The following is a 20,382-nucleotide window of genomic DNA, read 5'->3' on the forward strand; positions in this document are numbered from 1 at the left end:
TTCACATATTCAGTAATAAAGTGTGCCCTGTTTAACATTTAAAGAGACAGTAATGGTTTTGTTTTAAAACGGTTTTTGTACTTTATTAACCAGTTTAAGCCTGTTTAACATGTCTGTACCTTCTGATAGATCATGTTTACACTCACTGTATGTATGGAAGCCAATGTGGTTCCCCCTTCAAATATATGTGATAATTGTGCCATAGCGTCCAAACACAGTAAGGACAGTATTGTCACAAATAGTAAGGTTGCCCAGGATGATTCCTCAGATGAAGGAAGTAGAGAGAGTTCTACATCTTCTCCTGTGTCTATACCAGTTATGCCCGCGCAGGCGACCCCTAGTACTTCTAGCGCGCCAATGCTTGTTACTATGCAACAATTGACGGCAGTAATGGATAACTCCATAGCTAATATTTTATCCAAAATGCCAGCATTTCAGAGAGAGCGCGATTGCTTTGTTTTAAACACTGTAGAGCAGGAGGGCGCTGATGATAATTTTTCTGTCATACCCTCACACCAGTCTGAAGTGGCAGTGAGGGAGGGTTTCTCAGATGGAGAAATTTCTGATACAGGAAGAATTTCTCAGCAGGCAGAACCTGATGTTGTGACATTTAAATCAGAGCATCTCTGCGCATTACTTAAGGAGGTGCTATCTACTCTGGATGATTGTGACAATCTGGTCATCCCAGAAAACTTGTGCAAGATGGACAAGTTCCTAGAGGTCCCGGTGCACCCTGATGCCTTTCCGATACCTAAACGGGTGGCGGACATAGTGAATGAGTGGGAGAAGCCAGGCATACCTTTTTGTCCCTCCCTCCTATATTTAAGAAATTGTTCCCTATGGTCGACCCCAGGAAGGACATATGGCAAACAGTCCCTAAGGTCGAGGGGGCGGTTTCTACACTAGCCAAACGCACGACCATTCCCATTGAGGACAATTGTGTTTTCAAAGATCCTATGGATAAAAAATTGGAGGGTTTGCTTAAAAAGATTTTTGTACAGCAAGGTTACCTCCTTCAACCTATTTCGTGCATTATTCCTGTCACTACAGCGGCGTGGTTCTGGTTCGAGGAACTGGAAAAGTCGCTCAGTAGGGACACTCCGTATGAGGAAGTCATGGACAGAATTCACGCCCTTAAGTTAGCTAATTCCTTTATTTTAGACGCCGCTTTGTAGTTAGCGAGATTAGCATCGAAAAATTCAGGGTTTGCAATTGTGGCGCGTAGAGCGCTCTGGCTAAAGTCTTGGTCGGCGGATGTATCTTCCAAGACAAAATTGCTTAATATCCCTTTCAAAGGTAAGACCCTTTTTGGGCCAGAATTTAAAGAAATTATTTCAGACATCACTGGGGGAAAGGGCCATGCCCTCCCACAGGATAGGCCTTTCAAGGCTAAGAATAAGTCCAATTTTCGTTCCTTTCGCAATTTCAGGAACGGACCGGCTTCTAACTCGGCAGCCTCTAGACAAGAGGGTAACGCTTCCCAGACTAAACCAGCTTGGAAACCAATGCAAGGCTGGAATAAGGGTAAACATGCCAAGAAGCCTGCTGCTGCTACCAAGACAGAATGAAGGGGTAGCCCCCGATCCGGGACCGGATCTAGTAGGGGACAGACTCTCTCTCTTTGCTCAGGCTTGGGCAAGAGATGTTCAGGATCCCTGGACACTAGAAATAGTCTCTCAGGGTTATCTTCTAGAATTCAAGGAACTACCCCCAAGGGGAAGGTTCCACATTTCTCTTCAAACCAAATAAGTAGACAGGCATTCTTACATTGTGTAGAAGACCTGTTAAAGATGGGAGTGATACACCCAGTTCCAACTGTGGAACAAGGTCAGGAGTTTTTACTCAAATCTGTTTGTAGTTCCCAAAGAAGAGGGACTTTCAGACCAATTCTGGATTTAAAAATTCTAAACAAATTTCTCAGAGTTCCATCGTTCAAAATGGAAACCATTCGAACAATTTTACCTACAATCCAGGAGGGTCAATATATGACTACCGTGGATTTAAAGGATGCATATCTACATATTCCTATCCACAAAGATCATCATCAGTTCCTAAGGTTCGCCTTTCTGGACAAACATTATCAGTTCGTGGCTCTCCCATTCGGACTAGCCACTGCTCCCAGAATTTTCACAAAGGTGCTCGGGTCCCTTCTAGCGGTTCTAAGACCAAAGGGCATTGCAGTGGCACCTTATCTGGACGACATTCTAATTCAAGCGTCGTCTCTTTCCAAGGCAAAGGCTCATACAGACATTGTTCTAGCCTTTCTCAGTTCTCACGGGTTGAAGGTGAACGTAGAAAAGAGTTCCCTGTCTCCGTCGACAAGAGTTCCCTTTTTGGGAACAATAATAGATTCTTTTGAAATGAAGATCTTCCTGACAGAAGTCAGAAAGTCAAAGCTTCTAAACGCTTGTCAAGTTCTTCTCTCTATTCTGCAGCCTTCCATAGCTCAGTGCATGGAAGTAGTAGGGGTGATGGTTGCAGCAATGGACATAGTTCCTTTTGCTCGAATTCATCTAAGACCATTACAACTGTGCATGCTCCAGTAGACAGGATCACCTGTCTTAGGGAATGAGTTTCTGCAGACCAAAGTGGGTCATTGTCCCGACCGACGCCAGTCTATCAGGCTGGGGCGCGGTCTGGGATTCCCTGAAAACTCAGGGTTTATGGTCTCGGGAAGAGTCTCTTCTCCCGATCAACATCCTGGAACTGAGAGCGATATTCAATGCTTTCCGGGCTTGGCCTCATCTAGCGAAGGCCGGATACATAAGATTCCAGTCAGATAACATGATTACTGTAGCTTACATAAACCATCAGGGAGGAACAAGGAGTTCCTTGGCGATGAGAGAGGTATCCAAGATCATCAAATGGGCGGAGGATCACTCCTGCCACCTATCTGCCATCCACATCCCAGGAGTAGACAACTGGGAGGCGGATTATCTGAGTCGTCAGATTTTCTATCCGGGGGAGTGGGAACTCCACCCGGAGGTGTTTGCCCAGTTGACTCAATTATGGGGCATTCCAGACATGGATCTGATGGCGTCTCGTCAGAACTTCAAGGTTCCTTGCTACGGGTCCAGATCCAGGGATCCCAAGGTCACTCTAGTGGATGCATTAGTGGCGCCTTGGTCGTTCAACCTAGCTTATGCGTTTCCACCGTTCCCTCTCCTTCCCAGGCTTGTAGCCAGGATCAAACAGGAGAAGGCCTCTGTGATTCTGATAGCTCCTGCGTGGCCGTGCAGGACTTGGTGAATATGTCATCGGCTCCACCATGGAAGCTACCTTTGAGACAGGATCTTCTAGTACAAGGTCCATTCGAACATCCAAATCTAATTTCTCTGCAGCTGACTGCTTGGAAATTGAACGTTTGATTTTATCCAAGCGTGGGTTTTCAGATTCAGTGATAGATCCAGAAAACCTGTGTCTAGAAAGATTTACCATAAAATATGGAAAAGATATATCTGTTGGTGTGAATCCAAGGGATTCTCCTGGAGTAAGATTAAAATTCCTAAGATCCTCTCCTTTCTCCAAGAAGGTTTGGATAAGGGATTGTCAGCGATTTCTCTAAAAGGACAGATCTCTGCTTTATCTGTCTTGTTATACAAACGACTGGCAGCTGTGCCAGAGGTACAAGCTTTTGTACAGGCTTTGGTCAGAATCAAACCTGTTTACAGTCCCTTGACTCCTCCTTGGAGTCTAAATTTAGTTCTTTCAGTTCTTCAGGGGGTTCCGTTTGAACCCTTACATTCCATAGATATCAAGTTGCTATCTTGGAAAGTTCTGTTTTTGGTTGCTATTTCTTCTGCTAGAAGAGTTTCTGAATTATCGGCTCTGCAGTGTGATCCACCCTATCTGGTGTTCCATTCAGATAAGGTTATTTTGCATACCAAGCCTGGTTTTCTTCCAAAAGTTGTTTCCAACAAGAATTTTAACCAGGAAATAGTTGTTCCTTCTCTGTGCCCGAATCCAGTTTCAAAGAAGGAACGTTTGTTACACAATTTAGATGTAGTCCGTGCTTTAAAGTTCTATTTAGAAGCAACAAAGAATTTTAGACAAACCTCATCCTATTGCTATTGCTACCTCTCTTTCTTTCTGGCTGAAAAGCATTATCCGATTGGCTTATGAGTCTGCCAGACGGCAGCCTCCTGACAGAATCACAGCTCATTCCACTAGGGCTGTGGCTTCCACATGGGCCTTCAAGAACGAGGCTTCTGTTGATCAGATATGTAAGGCAGCGACTTGGTCTTCTCTGCACACTTTTGCCAAATTTTACAAATTTGATATTTTTGCTTCTTCGGAGGCTGTTTTTGGGAGAGAGGTTTTGCAAGCCGTGGTGCCTTCTGTTTAGGTAACCTGATTTGCTCCCTCCCTTCATCCGTGTCCTAAAGCTTTGGTATTGGTTCCCACAAGTAATGGATGACGCCGTGGACCGGACACACCAATGTTGGAGAAAACAGAATTTATGCTTACCTGATAAATTACTTTCTCCAACGGTGTGTCCGGTCCACGGCCCGCCCTGGTTTTTTAATCAGGTTTGAATTTTTTTTATTTTTCTTTATACACTAGTCACCACGGCACCCTATAGTTTCTTTTTTTTCTCCTAACCGTCGGTCGAATGACTGGGGGGCGGAGCTATATGGACAGCTCTTGCTGTGTGCTCTCCTTGCCTTTCCCTGTAGGGGAGGAGAATATCCCACAAGTAATGGATGACGCCGTGGACCGGACACACCGTTGGAGAAAGTAATTTATCAGGTAAGCATAAATTCTGTTTTTCTGATTTTTTTCATCAGGATAAGGTGGTTTTTGCTATCCTCATTTCAATTCTTACCTAAAGTTGTGATTTCTATCAACATTAGGGAGGAATTATTGTCTTTTCCTAAGACTTCTTTTGTAAGATTCTTACATTCTTTGGATATGGTAAGAGTTTTGAAATCTTATGTTGAAGCTATTCAGATTTCAGATAGTCTTCTTGTCTATTTGTTATCTTTTCTGGTGTTAGGAAGGTCAAAAGGCTTCTGCCATTTGGCATCTTGCTTAAACTTTTGATTCATCATGCTTATTTGGAGTCGGGTGGATTCCCGCCTCGGAGGATTACGGCTCATTCTACTAGGTAAGTTTCTACTTCCTGGGCTTTTTAAGAATGAAGCTTCTGTTGATCAGATTTGCAAAGCAATGAATTGGTCTTCTTTGCATATTTTTACTATGTTCTACCATTTTGATGTTTTCTCTTCTTTAGAAGCAGCTGTTTCAGTTTGATTCTTCTGCTTATATTTTCAGTTTTTTTTCATTATAAAAATTGAAACTTTTTTGATTTGGGTAGTGGATTAATTTTTCAGCGGAATTGGCTGTCTTTATTTTATCCCTCCCTCTCTAGTGACTCTTGCGTGGAAGTTCCACATCTTGGGTTTTTATTATCCCATACGTCACTAGCTCATGGACATGTAGCTAATTACATGAAAGAAAACATAATTTATGTAAGAACTTACCTGATAAATTCATTTCTTTCATATTAGCAAGAGTCCATGAGGCCCACCCTTTTTGTGGTGGTTATGATTATTTTTGTATAAAGCACAATTATTCCAATTACTTATTTGATGCTTTCGCTCTTTTCTTATCACCCCACTTCTTAGCTATTCGTTAAACTGAATTGTGGGTGTGGTGAGGGGTGTATTTATAGGCATTTTGAGGTTTGGGAAACTTTGCCCCTCCTGGTAGGAATGTATATCCCATACGTCACTAGCTCATGGACTCTTGCTAATATGAAAGAAATGAATTTATCAGGTAAGTTCTTACATAAATTATGTTTTTGTCGACCCAGGGTAGGGATATTTTTGATTCTGAAATCCCTAGGAATATATTTCTTGCGATGATACCCTGAGAGGTAGACCACATGGAGGTGAAAATCGATCTCTTTTTTACGTAATTAAGCAATTTATATGTTAATTGGGGTGTCGCCCCTCAACTCACTCAGATCATCCACAACTCTGATCCTCTTTGCGTCCTCATCAGTAAAAACAAACTATTCAGTGTTTAGATCCTCATCCATATACATAGTGTCCATATCCGGTGCTATGGTTGCCATAATGATATATAAAAGTCTGTGCAATCCAAATGAAAAATAGTGTGTTAGCTAGTTTGATCAGGTTCCGTATATAGCAAAAAGTACAATCATAAACAAAGCTGGAGTGCGTTATCCAATATAATAGACAAAAAATCCCCAATGAAGGATAAGCACAGTCTTACAGTCACAGCTACCAGGGTGCACCTTATACACTCATAGAAGCTCTCGTCATAAAAAAGGCACTAACTAGTCTTCTAGAAAAAGTTAGTAATTTATATGTAAATCCTTAGTGGAAAGACATAACGTTTAGGTGTGTCCTCACACCTTTGTCAAATGTCACAACCAAATCCTGAAACGTGTCCCCAAAGAAACATCTAACATAACTTATCAATACCCACCTTATATACACACTACAAACGATTTTATCGTGCTGGCTCATAGTGACGTCATCACGCTACAGCGTGAGCGTGATGCGTCACCGCCAATCAAAACTGCCCTCTGTTACCATAGTAACCTATACACAAAGGTGTAGTCAAGTGTCAAATTGCACGGGACGTTGCTATAAAGATGCCATTATTTCCTCTGACGAAGGGCACAAAACAGTACATATTATTATTATTATTATTATTATTATTAGTTATTTATAGAGCGCCAACAGATACATATCTTAACATATCATGTTTACCCAAATTCGGCAAATATATATATACTGTGTGTGTGTGTGTGTGTATATATAGTGGTTTGTGCATGCATATCCTGTGTATATTGGGGGGGCGGCAGGCAGTGCATTTGTTTTACCATGCAGGAATACTTTAGCAGTTAAACAGAGTTAATGACTACTAGAGGGGTTGGCAGTGCCCTTGGGTGATGATTAGTACACAATCATTCTTATGTAACGTTACCTCTCTCTCCACAGGCATCTGACAGAATGACGGGCAGTAATCCAATGTCCCCTGGCTCCAGCGGGGAACTTTCCCCCTTTGATCTATCTGGGGAACTTGAGGAAACGGATCCTTGCTCCCCTATTTATGACATGCTGGATAGTTCTCAGCAGGATGCGGGAAGTGCTCAGCGATGGGACAGCCATGCAGAGATGGCTGAGCAGGCTAAACATGTGAGTGTTTTATTTAATGCTGGTGTCTGAGAGAGCTTACTTGACCATTCAGTATATAGAGTCTGTTCTTGCTCACATAGACCTGATCTAAGCCAACTTCCTCAGTGTCCTGTCATACTCCAGTTAAACCCCTTTTCTCCAACATTGGTGTGTCCGGTCCACGGCGTCATCCATTACTTGTGGGAATATTCTCTTCCCCAACAGGAAATGGCAAAGAGCACAGCAAAAGCTGTCCATATAGCCCCTCCTTGGCTCCGCCCCCCCAGTCATTCTCTTTGCCGCTCTGAACAAGTAGCATCTCCACGGAGATGGTGAAGAGTATGTGGTGTTTAGTTGTAGTTTTTTATTCTTCTATCAAGTTTATTTTGAAATGGTACTGGTATGTACTATTTACTCTGAAACAGAAAGAGATGAAGAGTTCTGTTTAAAGAGGAGTATGATTTTAGCAGCAGTAACTAAAATCAATTGCTGTTCCCACGCAGGACTGTTGAGCCTAGAGAACTTCAGTTGGGGGGAACAGTTTGCAGACTTTTCTGCTCAAGGTATGACTAGCCATTTTTCTAACAAGACTGTGTAATGCTGGAAGGCTGTCATTTTCCCTCATGGGGATCGGTAAGCCATTTTCTTAGACTCAGACAGAATAAAGGGCTTATTATGGGCTAATAACTGGTGGAAAAGGGTGTGTGTACAAGCGCTAAGGTAATCCCCAAGCTGTATCCAAACAGAGATCCTAACCAACCTCCAAAAAATATGCACAAGTAGTAAGAAGTGAATACAGCGCCAACAAGAGGCCAAGGGATAAATATACTCAGAGAGATAAAAGATTATTTTGAAGCTGTTAACCCTTAAAATGCGGAAACTGGAGCCGTTTGCAATTTAACCCCACTACAGTCCCAGCCACAGCCTTTGCTGCGACTTCACTTATCCCAGAGGTGTATACGATACCAATTCCAGCCTTCTAGAAACGTTTTCTGTGGATACCAGACCCTCTCACATGCAGCTGCATGCACTGCACTCAAAAGAAACTGCGCAATAATGGCGCAGAAATGAGGCTCTGCCTACTACAGAGAAAGGCCCTTCCTGACTGGGAAGGTGTCTTAACTAGTGCCTGGCGATAAAAACGTTCCCCAAATATTAAAAAGTTTGAAATCCACTTCAAAACCTTAATCACTTAAATCAACAATCGATTTAGCCCTTAAAAGTGTCCACCAGTTATTAGCAAGTAGTAAGAAGTGAATACAGCGCCAACAAGAGGCCAAGGGATAAATATACTCACAGAGAGATAAAAGAAGATTATTTAATGAACCATGTTAAAAAGCATCAGTAATAAAAGACTATATATAAAAAATGTAAAAAGCACATATAAATAAAATTACAAATACAGGAATATCTTACAGAAGTGGCTCAAAGGGCCAAAGCTGATAATTACAATAAAAACAGAGGTAATAACAGGTGATCAGTGTGAGTGGTACACCAGAATAAGAGTGTAAACTGATAAAACAGAATTAGCCTAAGTGCAACTGTAGCAAGTGCATCAAGCAAAAAACTAATAAACAATAATACAAACAATAGTGTTCAAAATTAGTGTTACAAAAATAGTGTTCCAAAAAATAGAAAAATGCACTGCAGTGCAAAAAAAGGGGGGTAGCAAAATAATTGTATAGATACAATCAAGTAGTGAGTGAGTGCAAATGGATATAAAAATGCTAGCTACTTAATCCAGTGAGGTTAAGATATAATTAAATAAAATACACAATATGCAATAACATAAAAAATATAATACACAATATGCAATAACATAAAAAATAAAAAATAAAATATAATCCAAAAAAGTGTTCAAAAAGTTGATCAACAAATGTTAGTGAAGAACAAAAATAAGTCAATCAAAACTAAAAAATGGAAAAAAAGGGTGATGAAAAGCAAGGTGAAAGTGAGGAAATTGATTCCTTCCAATGTTAGTTACTTTAACAGATCCAAATTCCTGAGTGTGGTTGCTGAAGTAGCTGATTGGATCCTAGCACCTGTCAGCTGCTCCTATGGTATCCTAAAAAGTGTCCCTGTAAAAAAAAGAAATTCACAACATAGTGTATCCAATATGAGAATGAAGTAAAGATTAAAGTAATGCTTACCAATATGTCAACGCGTTTCTGCCCTCAAAAAAGGGCCTTTCTCAAGACTAGAATATTGGTAATGGCAGCTGGCCTTATATACAGTTTAGAAGTAGCCTATATGGTAGTTTAATTGATTAATTGTATTGTTTGGGCGCCAAATCCCTCCACTTCCTGTGTAACATCTAAAAGATTCCCCCATAAAGTGTAGCATCACTTCCTGTGTAACATCTAAAAGATTCCCCTCCACTTCCTGTGTAACATCTAAAAGATTCCCCCATAAAGTGTAGTATCACTTCCTGTGTAACATCTAAAAGAGCGCAGCTTCTTAGAGTCAGTAAAATTACAAATTTCTATATCATGGAGAGAAACACATTTAAAACTAGTTAATAATTATTATCTTTCTCCCAATAAAATGGCTAGATTCTTTCCCACCCAAAAGTATGCTTGTTCACGGTGTTCTCTGGATAGGGCTGATATTTTCCATATAATCTGGTCTTGTCCTAAGATTCAACAATATTGGCAAAAGATAAGATATTGGTATAGTAAACACTATAAAGACATGATTCCGTTTGCTGCGGAGGAGATATTTTTTTTAACCAATGCTGATTTGCGTCCTAAACGTGTGATAAAAATATTAAATACTATTATCTTTACTGCAAGACAGTTAATTGTCAAGGGCTGGAAAAACCATACAGCCCCCAGGGTCTCAGAGTTCCTTAAAGAAATTCAGTTTCAAATTCTATTTGAATCTTTTCACACTAAATCTCTGACGGACAGCAGAATAGGAGTTTTTCTTATGGATTGGCTTCCGCTAATTATATCTTATCCGCTTCAGGTTCAAAGGCGTATTTTACAGCCTTTTTTAAATACGATGGCTTTTTTGGAACTGGTTATATTAGGACTGTTTCCCCCATTATGGGTATCTGGTCACAGGGAGATTACTACATGAGAGAAGATTTAAGGAATACTTTTGAGAGAAAGGGAGGGGGAGAGAAGGGGAATGGGCAGGGGAGAAGGACAGCGAAAGAAAATAAGATTAAGGGAAATAGCAAAGGAAAGGACCGAGACAAGAGAAAGAAAAAAGTAAAGGAAGGAAGAAGGGAGTTAAGATAGAGACAAGACAATAAATATTAAGCCTGATGGTTACATGTAATAATGCTGGGAGGCGGAGGAGGGGGGATAAGATAGGAAGGGAAAAACATATTTTCCTTTTATTATCTTTTTTTTTTTTTTTTTTTTTTTTCTCTTTTTCTTCTCTTTCTTTGTTCTTGTTTTTGTCTTCTGTTTGAATGATAGTCTGATTGGATCCACCGTTTATCCTATGCGAAAAATTTCCAACAGCATATGCAAATGAACGATATGAGAATATTTTGTTAGCTCTCGTTTTTTTTCTGTGTGTGTTCTACAAAATACTGTATTTAAGGAGAGATCTTTTTATTTAAATCCTATGTTATCTCCTTTCGTTTTTTGTTTTTACACCTGACCCTGCGTGGTGCATAAAGGTGTAAATGTATACAACTATGTTTGCTGTTGGATATATAAATAAAGAAGTAAAAAAAAAAAACATCTAAAAGATTCCCCTCCACTTCCTGTGTAACATCTAAAAGATTCCCCCATATGGCAAACCGGAAGTATATCAATTTTCCCGGATTAATTTTTTTTTTTTTTTTTTTTTTTTTATATATTCAATTTTTTATTAAATTTTCACATCAACAGAGTGTAAAACAAACAAAATCCAAAAAAAAAAAAATAAAGAAAGAAAACAGCGTAACTACAGTATATCTTTAAGGACATCTGTGGCACTTATACGCCCGTGACCTGAAGTTACAAAGGCCTTCAGCAGGTCAAAATGCAGTCCATGTGCAATTGTCTCTTTTCATCTGAGCTTAAGTCTTTGGCTATCCCACTTAATGAAAGTTTCTAGAAATGCATACAGTATAGGGAGCCTGTGTTTCTAAGATGTAGGACTGTGCTTATTGACAGATGACCTTTTATAACATTGCAAATTGTATGCGCCTCAGCTGTGCGCAATAAAATAAGATGCGAACAGTTTTTATCAAAAAAAAATACAGGAAAATAAGGAAATATAACAACAGTAAATAAAAATTAAATAAATAAATAAATAATAAGTGAACCCAGTGTGCCCTGACCGAAAGCTAAATTCCATTTATATCCATAATTGTGTCTAAAAAAAGGGGGTTATTCTCAATTGTGCCCATGTTGGAAAGACTCCCATAAAAAGAGCATATCTTCAAAGAAGTCTAAATTACCCACTTGCAAGTAATGAAACCTTTCCAACATCAAATCTTTGCTAACTAATCTCTTCCAATCATTAATATCAGGGGTTTTGGAGGACTTCCAGTATCTGGGGATCATCTGTTTTGCTGTATTTATCATAATTTGGAATAACTGCCTACGTATCTTACATGTTATTTGAGGTATGTGTTGAAGCAGAGTGACCTCCACATTTGGGTTTAGTTGTGTGTGTAGGACCTGGTTGATATTGTTGAAAATTTCTACCCAGAAGGTCTTAATGGGTATGCAGTCCCACCAAATATGTTTCATATGCCCCACCTGCTCACAACCTCTCCAACAGGTGCCTGAGTTTGTTTTATATATGTGTTTGAGTCTTGCCGGTGTTAAATACCACCTCATACATATTTTTATATTGGTTTCTTTCGCCCCTGAAGAATGTGCAGACCGCGTTAGCCTTTTAAATCTATCAAGCCAATCCTTATGTGAAGTGTTTGTGTCCAGCTCTCTATCCCACCCCGTTGTGTATGAAGGTAGCTTTGGAAATCTATTCTCCAAAACTAATCTGTATAGTGATGAGACTGATCTGAGGGATTTTGACTCCTTTATGCACGCTTGCTCAAACTGTGTTGGGGGTCGTAAGAAGTCAGCTTTGCATCTATGTGATATAATAAAGTGTCTAGCTTGGTGGTAATTAAACCAAGAGGCAAAGAAAGGAACCGACATTGGATCTATTTGCTGTTTTGTTTTTAGCTTGCCATTGTTTAAAAGTGAGTGTATCTGTACGTAAGAAGAAGGCGAGGTGTCTAAGTTCTTTACATTTTGAAGGCCTGGGGGGAATTCAGGGTTTATTAGTAAATTTGTGAGTGGGGAGCATTTTGTGGATATTTTTGGGAACATTTTAAGGACTAGTAACCAGTCCCTCCATGTTTCATTAGTGATACAGGATTTTGAGATATTAGGGTTTTTTAAAGCTGTAAGATTCCAGCATTTATTGCCCATATAATGCGTGTCAGCTAAGTGGGTTTCTATCTGTACCCATCCTTTATGCTGTGCGCCCTCCGGTTTGCACCAATCAATGACTCTTTGAAGGGAAATGGCCAGTTTATATGAGCTGAGATGTGGTACACCTAGGCCTCCCTGTGCTGGTAATTTGTAAATCGTACTTTTATTAATACGTGGCGGCCTGCGTCGCCATATGTAGTCATTCATGATTTTTTGTAAAATATTAATCTCCGTGGAGATATGTTGGATGGGTACAGTTTGTAGGATATAGAGTGCTTTAGGTAACAATACCATTTTGGCGGCTTGTATTCTGCCTAGCCAGGAAATGTTTTTTAATAACCAGGAGGAGGTCAGAGAGTGGAACTCTGTGATCAGCTCTCCGTAATTATGTTTACGCGTGGAAGATTTATCGGGTGTTAAATAAGTGCCCAAGTATTTAAGATACTTGGGTTGTACTTTCAAAGGGCACAGCGCTGTGATTTCATCTAGTGTCTTCTTCGGGATCCCTATCGGTAAGAATTCGGACTTGGACATGTTGACCGAGAAGTTAGAAACCATGCCAAAGTGTTCTAGTTCTGTCATTGCATGAGTAATAGATGTGAGGGGATCAGTTAGTGTCATTAATAAGTCGTCGGCGTATATGGCTAATTTGTGATGATTGTCTCCTATGTGTATACCTGTGATGCGAGAGTTTGCTCTAAGTTTGATTGCTAGGGGTTCTAATGAAAGGATAAACAATAAAGGGGATAGGGGGCAACCCTGTCTGGAGCCATTTCGTATCTCGAACGCTTCTGATAGCGTCCCGTTCACTCTCACCTGAGCAGTTGGGTTAGTGTATAAGGCCATAATTTTGTGGATAAACTGTGCTGGGAAGTCGAATCGTCTCAGTGTCTCCTGTAAAAAGGTCCAGTCCAGTCTGTCGAAAGCCTTTTCGGCGTCAGTAGAGAGGAACAGTGCGGGGAGCTCAGTCTGAGAAACGTAGTCTATGAGATTGAGTACTTTTACAGTGTTGTCCTTCGCCTCCCTTGTGGGCACGAAGCCCGCCTGGTCTTGGTGTATTAATTGTGGGAGAAACTTGTTAATTCGGGTCGCTAATATTTTGGCGTTTAGCTTCAGGTCAGTATTGAGCAAAGAGATAGGTCTGAAATTGGCCGGCTTGTCTGGGTCCTTACCCGCTTTTTCCAGGACTGATATATTAGCTTGTAACATGGTGTCTGGGAAGGCTGAAATGTCTGTTATGTAATTAAACAAAGAAGTTAGATAGGGGGCCAAATACTTAGAGAATGTCTTGTAGTAGAGGCTAGAGAATCCGTCAGGGCCTGGTGCTTTTTTTGGTTTTAGGGTGTTAATAGCTTCTAATACCTCTTTAATGTTGAAAGGTTGACTTAAAGCATCTTTTTGTTCTGCACTAAGTTTCGGGATTTGAACTTGATCTAAGTATTGTTGACATTTATGGCGATGAGTGTGGTCTGACCTGTCTGGGAATAAATTGTATAATCTGTGGTAGTATTTTTTAAATTCTTCAGCTATTTTGTGAGTGTCTTCAACATGTTTACCTGTGTCAGTTTTAATCGAGTGGACATATGTTTGTTGTTGTTTTTTTTTTTAAAGCCCGAGCCAACCACTTTCCGGGTTTATTCCCTTCCCTATAAAATGTTTGTTGGAAGGATAATAGCTGCTTTTGTGCGTTTATCTGAAGTAGCTTATTTAATTGATCTCTTTTAGAGGTCAACTCTTCTAAAACTAGAACGTTATCCGGAGATTGTTTATGTAGGTAGTCAAGGTTAGATATGTCCTTGGCTAGTAAGGTGAGTTGTTCCCTCCTTTTCTTTGTTATAAGTGCCTTTGTTTTAATTAGTTCTCCTCTAATTGTGCTTTTATGAGCTTCCCAGATGGTCGGGATTTGAACATCTGGTGTATTATTTAGAATGAAATAAGATTTTATATGTTTGGCCAGCTTTTTTACCTGATTTTTCCCCACTAGTAAAGACTCATCTAGTCTCCATTGAAAGGATTTCAAGGGAGCCGAAGGCCACGCCAGCCTGCAAGAAACTAATGAGTGATCGGACCAAGTAGTGTGTGAGATATCCGCAGTTTTAATGTATGACAGGGCCAGATGGTCTACCAGAACATAGTCCAGTCTTGAATAACATTTATTTGGACTCGAAAAGAAAGTAAAATCTCTTTTCTGAGGGTTTAAATATCTCCAGGTGTCGTGTACACCTAACAATTTGAGATTTTGCCAAATACTATGCATGTTAGAAGTTTTTTGTCGTGTGTCTGGGTTAGAGCAGTCAATCTTGGGGTTAAGGGGGACGTTGAGGTCTCCTGCAATAATCAGAGAACCTTTAGCATGCGTAACTATAGAATTGGTGATCGTGTTGATAAATTTGCTCTGAAATTTATTGGGGGCATACACATTAGCTAATGTAACTGGTTTGCCAAATAGGAGCCCTGTGATGCATAAAAATCTCCCTTCTCTATCACATTCTACATGAGTTTTAGTGAATGATATGTTTTTGTGTATTAATATACTGACCCCATTTGTTTTTTTAGCGGCGTTTGTGCTGTGGTAATGCTGTGGATAGCTAGAGGAGAAGTATTTGGGGATATGTTTAGATTTGAAATGTGTCTCCTGAAGCATGAGGATGTGCCCCCCCCCCCTTCTCTGCAGATCAATTATTGCCATCCTACGTTTATTTGGGCAGTTTAAACCTTTCGTGTTTTGGGTGATAATGACCAGTTCTTGTTGTTGTTGACCCTCCCTATTCGTCATGGTTTTCTATGTGTAGTGATGGGTAATGTAGTGGTAGCAACTTACCAAGTTCTCCTGATAACAGATCCGGGCACACTGGGCTAAACAATACAATAAAATTGACAACAATAAAATTAAGTACATGAACATAAAACAAAACAAAAAACCACATTCTTCTTCCAAAAAGTGGAAGAGTTACGAAAAACATCTAAACTACTAGGGAGATTATCTCCCAACTGGCTGAGCACATTGAGTTTACAATTTAAGAACAAAACATTGCAATCAGTAAGGCATGAACAGGATAGTCATAACAAATATTGATACTGAAGGGTTGGTGGCCCTGAACTACAGTCCAACTGTTAACCAATGAAAGTCCTTCAGGAGTCAGACCTAGGGGGAAAGGAGAGAAAAAAAAAAAGAAACAACAATGCAGAGAAATCGATTGCAACAAAGGAGAAAAGGATACAGTCAGCTTCAGTGCGCTCATCCCTTTTCAGACTCCGGATTTTGACTGCCTATAGTCATTCTGCGAGACCTCTTCTTTTGTACTTGCTGCCAGATTTTCCTCTGAGGTAGCTGGACCATGCTAGACTCTTTGTTTTGCTGATCCTGTGTTCCCAGGGATTCTTCCAGCACTGGTGTAGGGATGTCTAGCTCTTTGCAGATTTTGTGGATGTCCCCTGGAGTAGTGCAGACCAATCTCCTCCCCTGCCATATGATTATTAGATGGAAGGGGAAACCCCATCTATAAGGAATGTTCATTTTCCTGAGCAACAAGGTAAGAGGTTTGAGCTCTTTGCGTTTGGTTAGAGTTCTTTGCGAAAGATCTGCAAACATCTGAATATTTGCGTTTTCGTACGTGATAGATTGCTTTTCTCGGGATGATTTCATGATCTCCTCCTTGACCTGAAAATTGGTAATACGTACTATCACATCCCTGGGAGGCTGTGAGTCCGGGGGCTTGGGACGAAGTGCTCTATGCGCCCTGTCAATATCTATCATCTGAGGTGACTCTGTTTGCATAAGGAAATTAAAGAGATCTTGTAGGTACTGCTCCAGGCCAGATGCAGGTATAGATTCAGGTATCCCTCTGATTCTAATATTGTGCCTCCTGCTCCTATTTTCTGCGTCGTCTATTTTTTCCTCTAAGTCATGAATTACATCATTTTGCTTATATATGAGCTTATGCAGATCTAACAGTGCTGTCGCATGAGTGTCTTGTGTGTCTTCCACTACCTCCACTCTATGACCAATATCTGACAGTTCCTTTTTTAGGTCATTTATTTCATCTTTAATGCATTGCTTTACCTGCAGAATCAGGGTAGAGAAATCTTTTTTCGAGGGTAGTGACTCAAATAAGGCTTTGGGTACTGTGACAGCATCTGCCATTGTTTCAGATTCAGACTCAGAAGAGGAGTATGCATTTACAGAGTCCTGTTCTTCTAAAGGATTGAGTGTGACAGACTTGGTTTCTGCTGTTTTGAAAAAATCGTTTACAGAGGGTGTGGGGTGGCTTTTTTGCTTAGGTACTGTCCCTTTTCTACCAATTTTTTTAGGAGACATGATGATATTTCCCACAAGCTAGAAGCCAGTGCTGCGTGGTTATTAAGTCTGTATATCTCTTATTTTGAATTCACCAGAGCACGGAGGTTATGAAAGTTATGCACTCTTCTAATGCATATGTCAAGAAACAAAAAAACTGCTGAATTATGTTTGCTGGACTGGTTGAATGTGGTGTGACTGCATGATCACCCAGACTTTTATATGATATAACGTGTATCACCCAAGGCCTACCTCTAGATTAATTCCTTCTGTCTCCCATGCTGGCTTAGCAAAAAGTATGTTGCACGATGTCTTCCCCCTTTCATGCCTATCCTGCTCTTTTTCTTGCGATGTTTGCCTTTATAGCATCTTTGCTCAAGTCTTGCAATGATGGGATGTTTGTCCCCTTAGTTATGTTTTCATGATAGTGGAGTGGTGTGGTAGGGTGTTGGTGACTGCGTGTTTGCTTGCAGCCATTAAGCCTCTGCAGTTATAAAGATGGCGCGCTCCGCGCCCGGAGCTTTTGCGATTCTTACCGGACTCCTAGGTACAATTGGAAAAACGGCCTGTTGTCTGCCCCTTTCGCCTTTAGCTTACCTCCGCTTCAGGTCAGGGTAGTTCTTCTGGAGTCCGGAGTGTGGTGTTCGCAAAATCTAGCGTGGATCAGGGCCTAGGCGTAGCGTAGTATTATCGCCCCAGTTGCGATCACGATCCGTCCATCAGCTTCATATTAGGCTATCTGAGCAGTAGTTAGCCCAATCCACTTTGCTGGGTGACTTTATCCCACCTCGATTAGGCTTTTTAATGCCACTCAGCCAGATAGGGCTCAGGAGCTCACTTAAGCCGCGGCCATCTCCTAGGCTGGCTAGCTCCGCCCCCCCCATGTAGTGGTTCTTTATCTCTTCTAGGGGTTATAAACCGGATTAATTTTATACATATCTAAATATATAGGTAATTCAAAAGGCATGTATATGGCCTTAGATTTATCCAGTTTCTTTCTCAATTGCCGGTATCTTTGTTTTGGCTTACCAGTTTCAAGCCCAATATCGGAGCTACCCGGTAGTGACGTAACCGTTGACGTCACTTCCGGTCCGGCGATATTACATAGACAAGCCGCTAGCAACATTAGCATGCTGTACAATGCTAATATTTGCGGCTGTCAGTTACGCCTCCCATCTAGTATATTAAATCCTTAGAGAGCCCTGGGGATAAAGATGTCAGAACAATGCCCACCAATGTGTCAATAAAGGGGATAAGTGTCAAGGCACTATTGGCCCCCAAACGTTATAACGATAGATAAAGGCTATGTAATCACAAACATTGAGATTTACAAAAAACTAACACATATTTTATGTCAGTGGGACAAAGGAAACAATAAAAACAATAACAGCAAGTATTTTTGGAAATTAAATAACGGTTTTGTTATCTATTTCTCTTAAGTCCAAAGGGGTCAGATAATATTTTCATTCTATAGCCATATTTTATATATCCATCATTATACTAGTAGATGGATTGAATGATCTCAAATATTATAATATGTGTTAACATATTGTCAAAGTGTGTTTAAGATACACTGGTAGTGGATTAAGTGATCTTAAATATTATAATATGTGTTAACATATTGTTAAAATATTTTGAGATATGTTTGACATTTCATAAAGAGAAGAGAAGTTGTATATACTTTTATGGATCCTTCAATGTCATTGAGCCATGCTCAGATGGTAAGATCTCGCATATTTATAAGAAATAAAGTTATTTTAATTTATTTTATAAAAGATCAGAATCATAGTGAGAGGAGCTCAAATTTTGGAGCAAACGAGATATATATATATATATATATATATATATATATATATATATATATATACATATACATTCTAGGACTTTTTTAATAACTAAGCAGTTTGCCCTCTGTAAATAATTCATCACATGTTAATTTCTTCCTCCTCTCACTATGATTCTGATCTTTTATAAAATAAATTAAAATAACTTTATTTCTTATAAATATGCGAGATCTTACCATCTGAGCATGGCTCAATGACATTGAAGGATCCATAAAAGTATATACAACTTCTCTTCTCTTTATGAAATGTCAAACATATCTCAAAATATTTTAACAATATGTTAACACATATTATAATATTTAAGATCACTTAATCCACTACCAGTGTATCTTAAACACACTTTGACAATATGTTAACACATATTATAATATTTGAGATCATTCAATCCATCTACTAGTATAATGATGGATATATAAAATATGGCTATAGAATGAAAATATTATCTGACCCCTTTGGACTTAAGAGAAATAGATAACAAAACCGTTATTTAATTTCCAAAAATACTTGCCATTATTGTTTTTATTGTTTCCTTTGTCCCACTGACATAAAATATGTGTTAGTTTTTTTGTAAATCTCAATGTTTGTGATTACATAGCCTTTATCTATCGTTATAACGTTTGGGGGCCAATAGTGCCTTGACACTTATCCCCTTTATTGACACATTGGTGGGCATTGTTCTGACATCTTTATCCCCAGGGCTCTCTAAGGATTTAATATACTAGATGGGAGGCGTAACTGACAGCCGCAAATATTAGCATTGTACAGCATGCTAATGTTGCTAGCGGCTTGTCTATGTAATATCGCCGGACCGGAAGTGACGTCAACGGTTACGTCACTACCGGGTAGCTCCGATATTGGGCTTGAAACTGGTAAGCCAAAACAAAGATACCGGCAATTGAGAAAGAAACTGGATAAATCTAAGGCCATATACATGCCTTTTGAATTACCTATATATTTAGATATGTATAAAATTAATCCGGGAAAATTTATATACTTCCGGTTTGCCATATGGGGGAATCTTTTAGATGTTACACAGGAAGTGATGCTACACTTTATGGGGGAAATCTTTTAGATGTTACACAGGAAGTGGAGGGGAATCTTTTAGATGTTACACAGGAAGTGATACTACACTTTATGGGGGAATCTTTTAGATGTTACACAGGAAGTGGAGGGGAATCTTTTATATGTTACACAGGAAGTGATGCTACACTTTATGGGGGAATCTTTTAGATGTTACACAGGAAGTGGAGGGATTTGGCGCCCAAACAATACAATTAATCAATTAAACTACCATATAGGCTACTTCTAAACTGTATATAAGGCCAGCTGCCATTACCAATATTCTAGTCTTGAGAGAGGCCCTTTTTTGAGGGCAGAAACGCGTTGACATATTGGTAAGCATTACTTTAATCTTTACTTCATTCTCATATTGGATACACTATGTTGTGAATTTCTTTTTTTTACAGGGACACTTTTTAGGATACCATAGGAGCAGCTGACAGGTGCTAGGATCCAATCAGCTACTTCAGCAACCACACTCAGGAATTTGGATCTGTTAAAGTAACTAACATTGGAAGGAATCAATTTCCTCACTTTCACCTTGCTTTTCATCACCCTTTTTTTCCATTTTTTAGTTTTGATTGACTTATTTTTGTTCTTCACTAACATTTGTTGATCAACTTTTTGAACACTTTTTTGGA

The 20,382-nt window shown here is 39.7% G+C and overlaps 1 protein-coding gene across 1 annotated transcript in view; it reads left to right on the top strand.

Moving 5' to 3' along the window:
• Positions 1–20,382, top strand: part of SRCAP (Snf2 related CREBBP activator protein) — a gene marked incomplete at its 3' end in the record, with an annotated part of 711,452 nt that overhangs the window by 59,697 nt on the left and 631,373 nt on the right. The window contains 1 exon segment of the mRNA XM_053695102.1: positions 6,975–7,172. Within this exon segment, the coding sequence (XP_053551077.1) occupies positions 6,975–7,172 (198 nt within the window).

The sequence above is a fragment of the Bombina bombina genome, chromosome 11, assembly GCF_027579735.1.
Source record: "Bombina bombina isolate aBomBom1 chromosome 11, aBomBom1.pri, whole genome shotgun sequence".
In the NCBI taxonomy this organism is placed as follows: domain Eukaryota; kingdom Metazoa; phylum Chordata; class Amphibia; order Anura; family Bombinatoridae; genus Bombina; species Bombina bombina.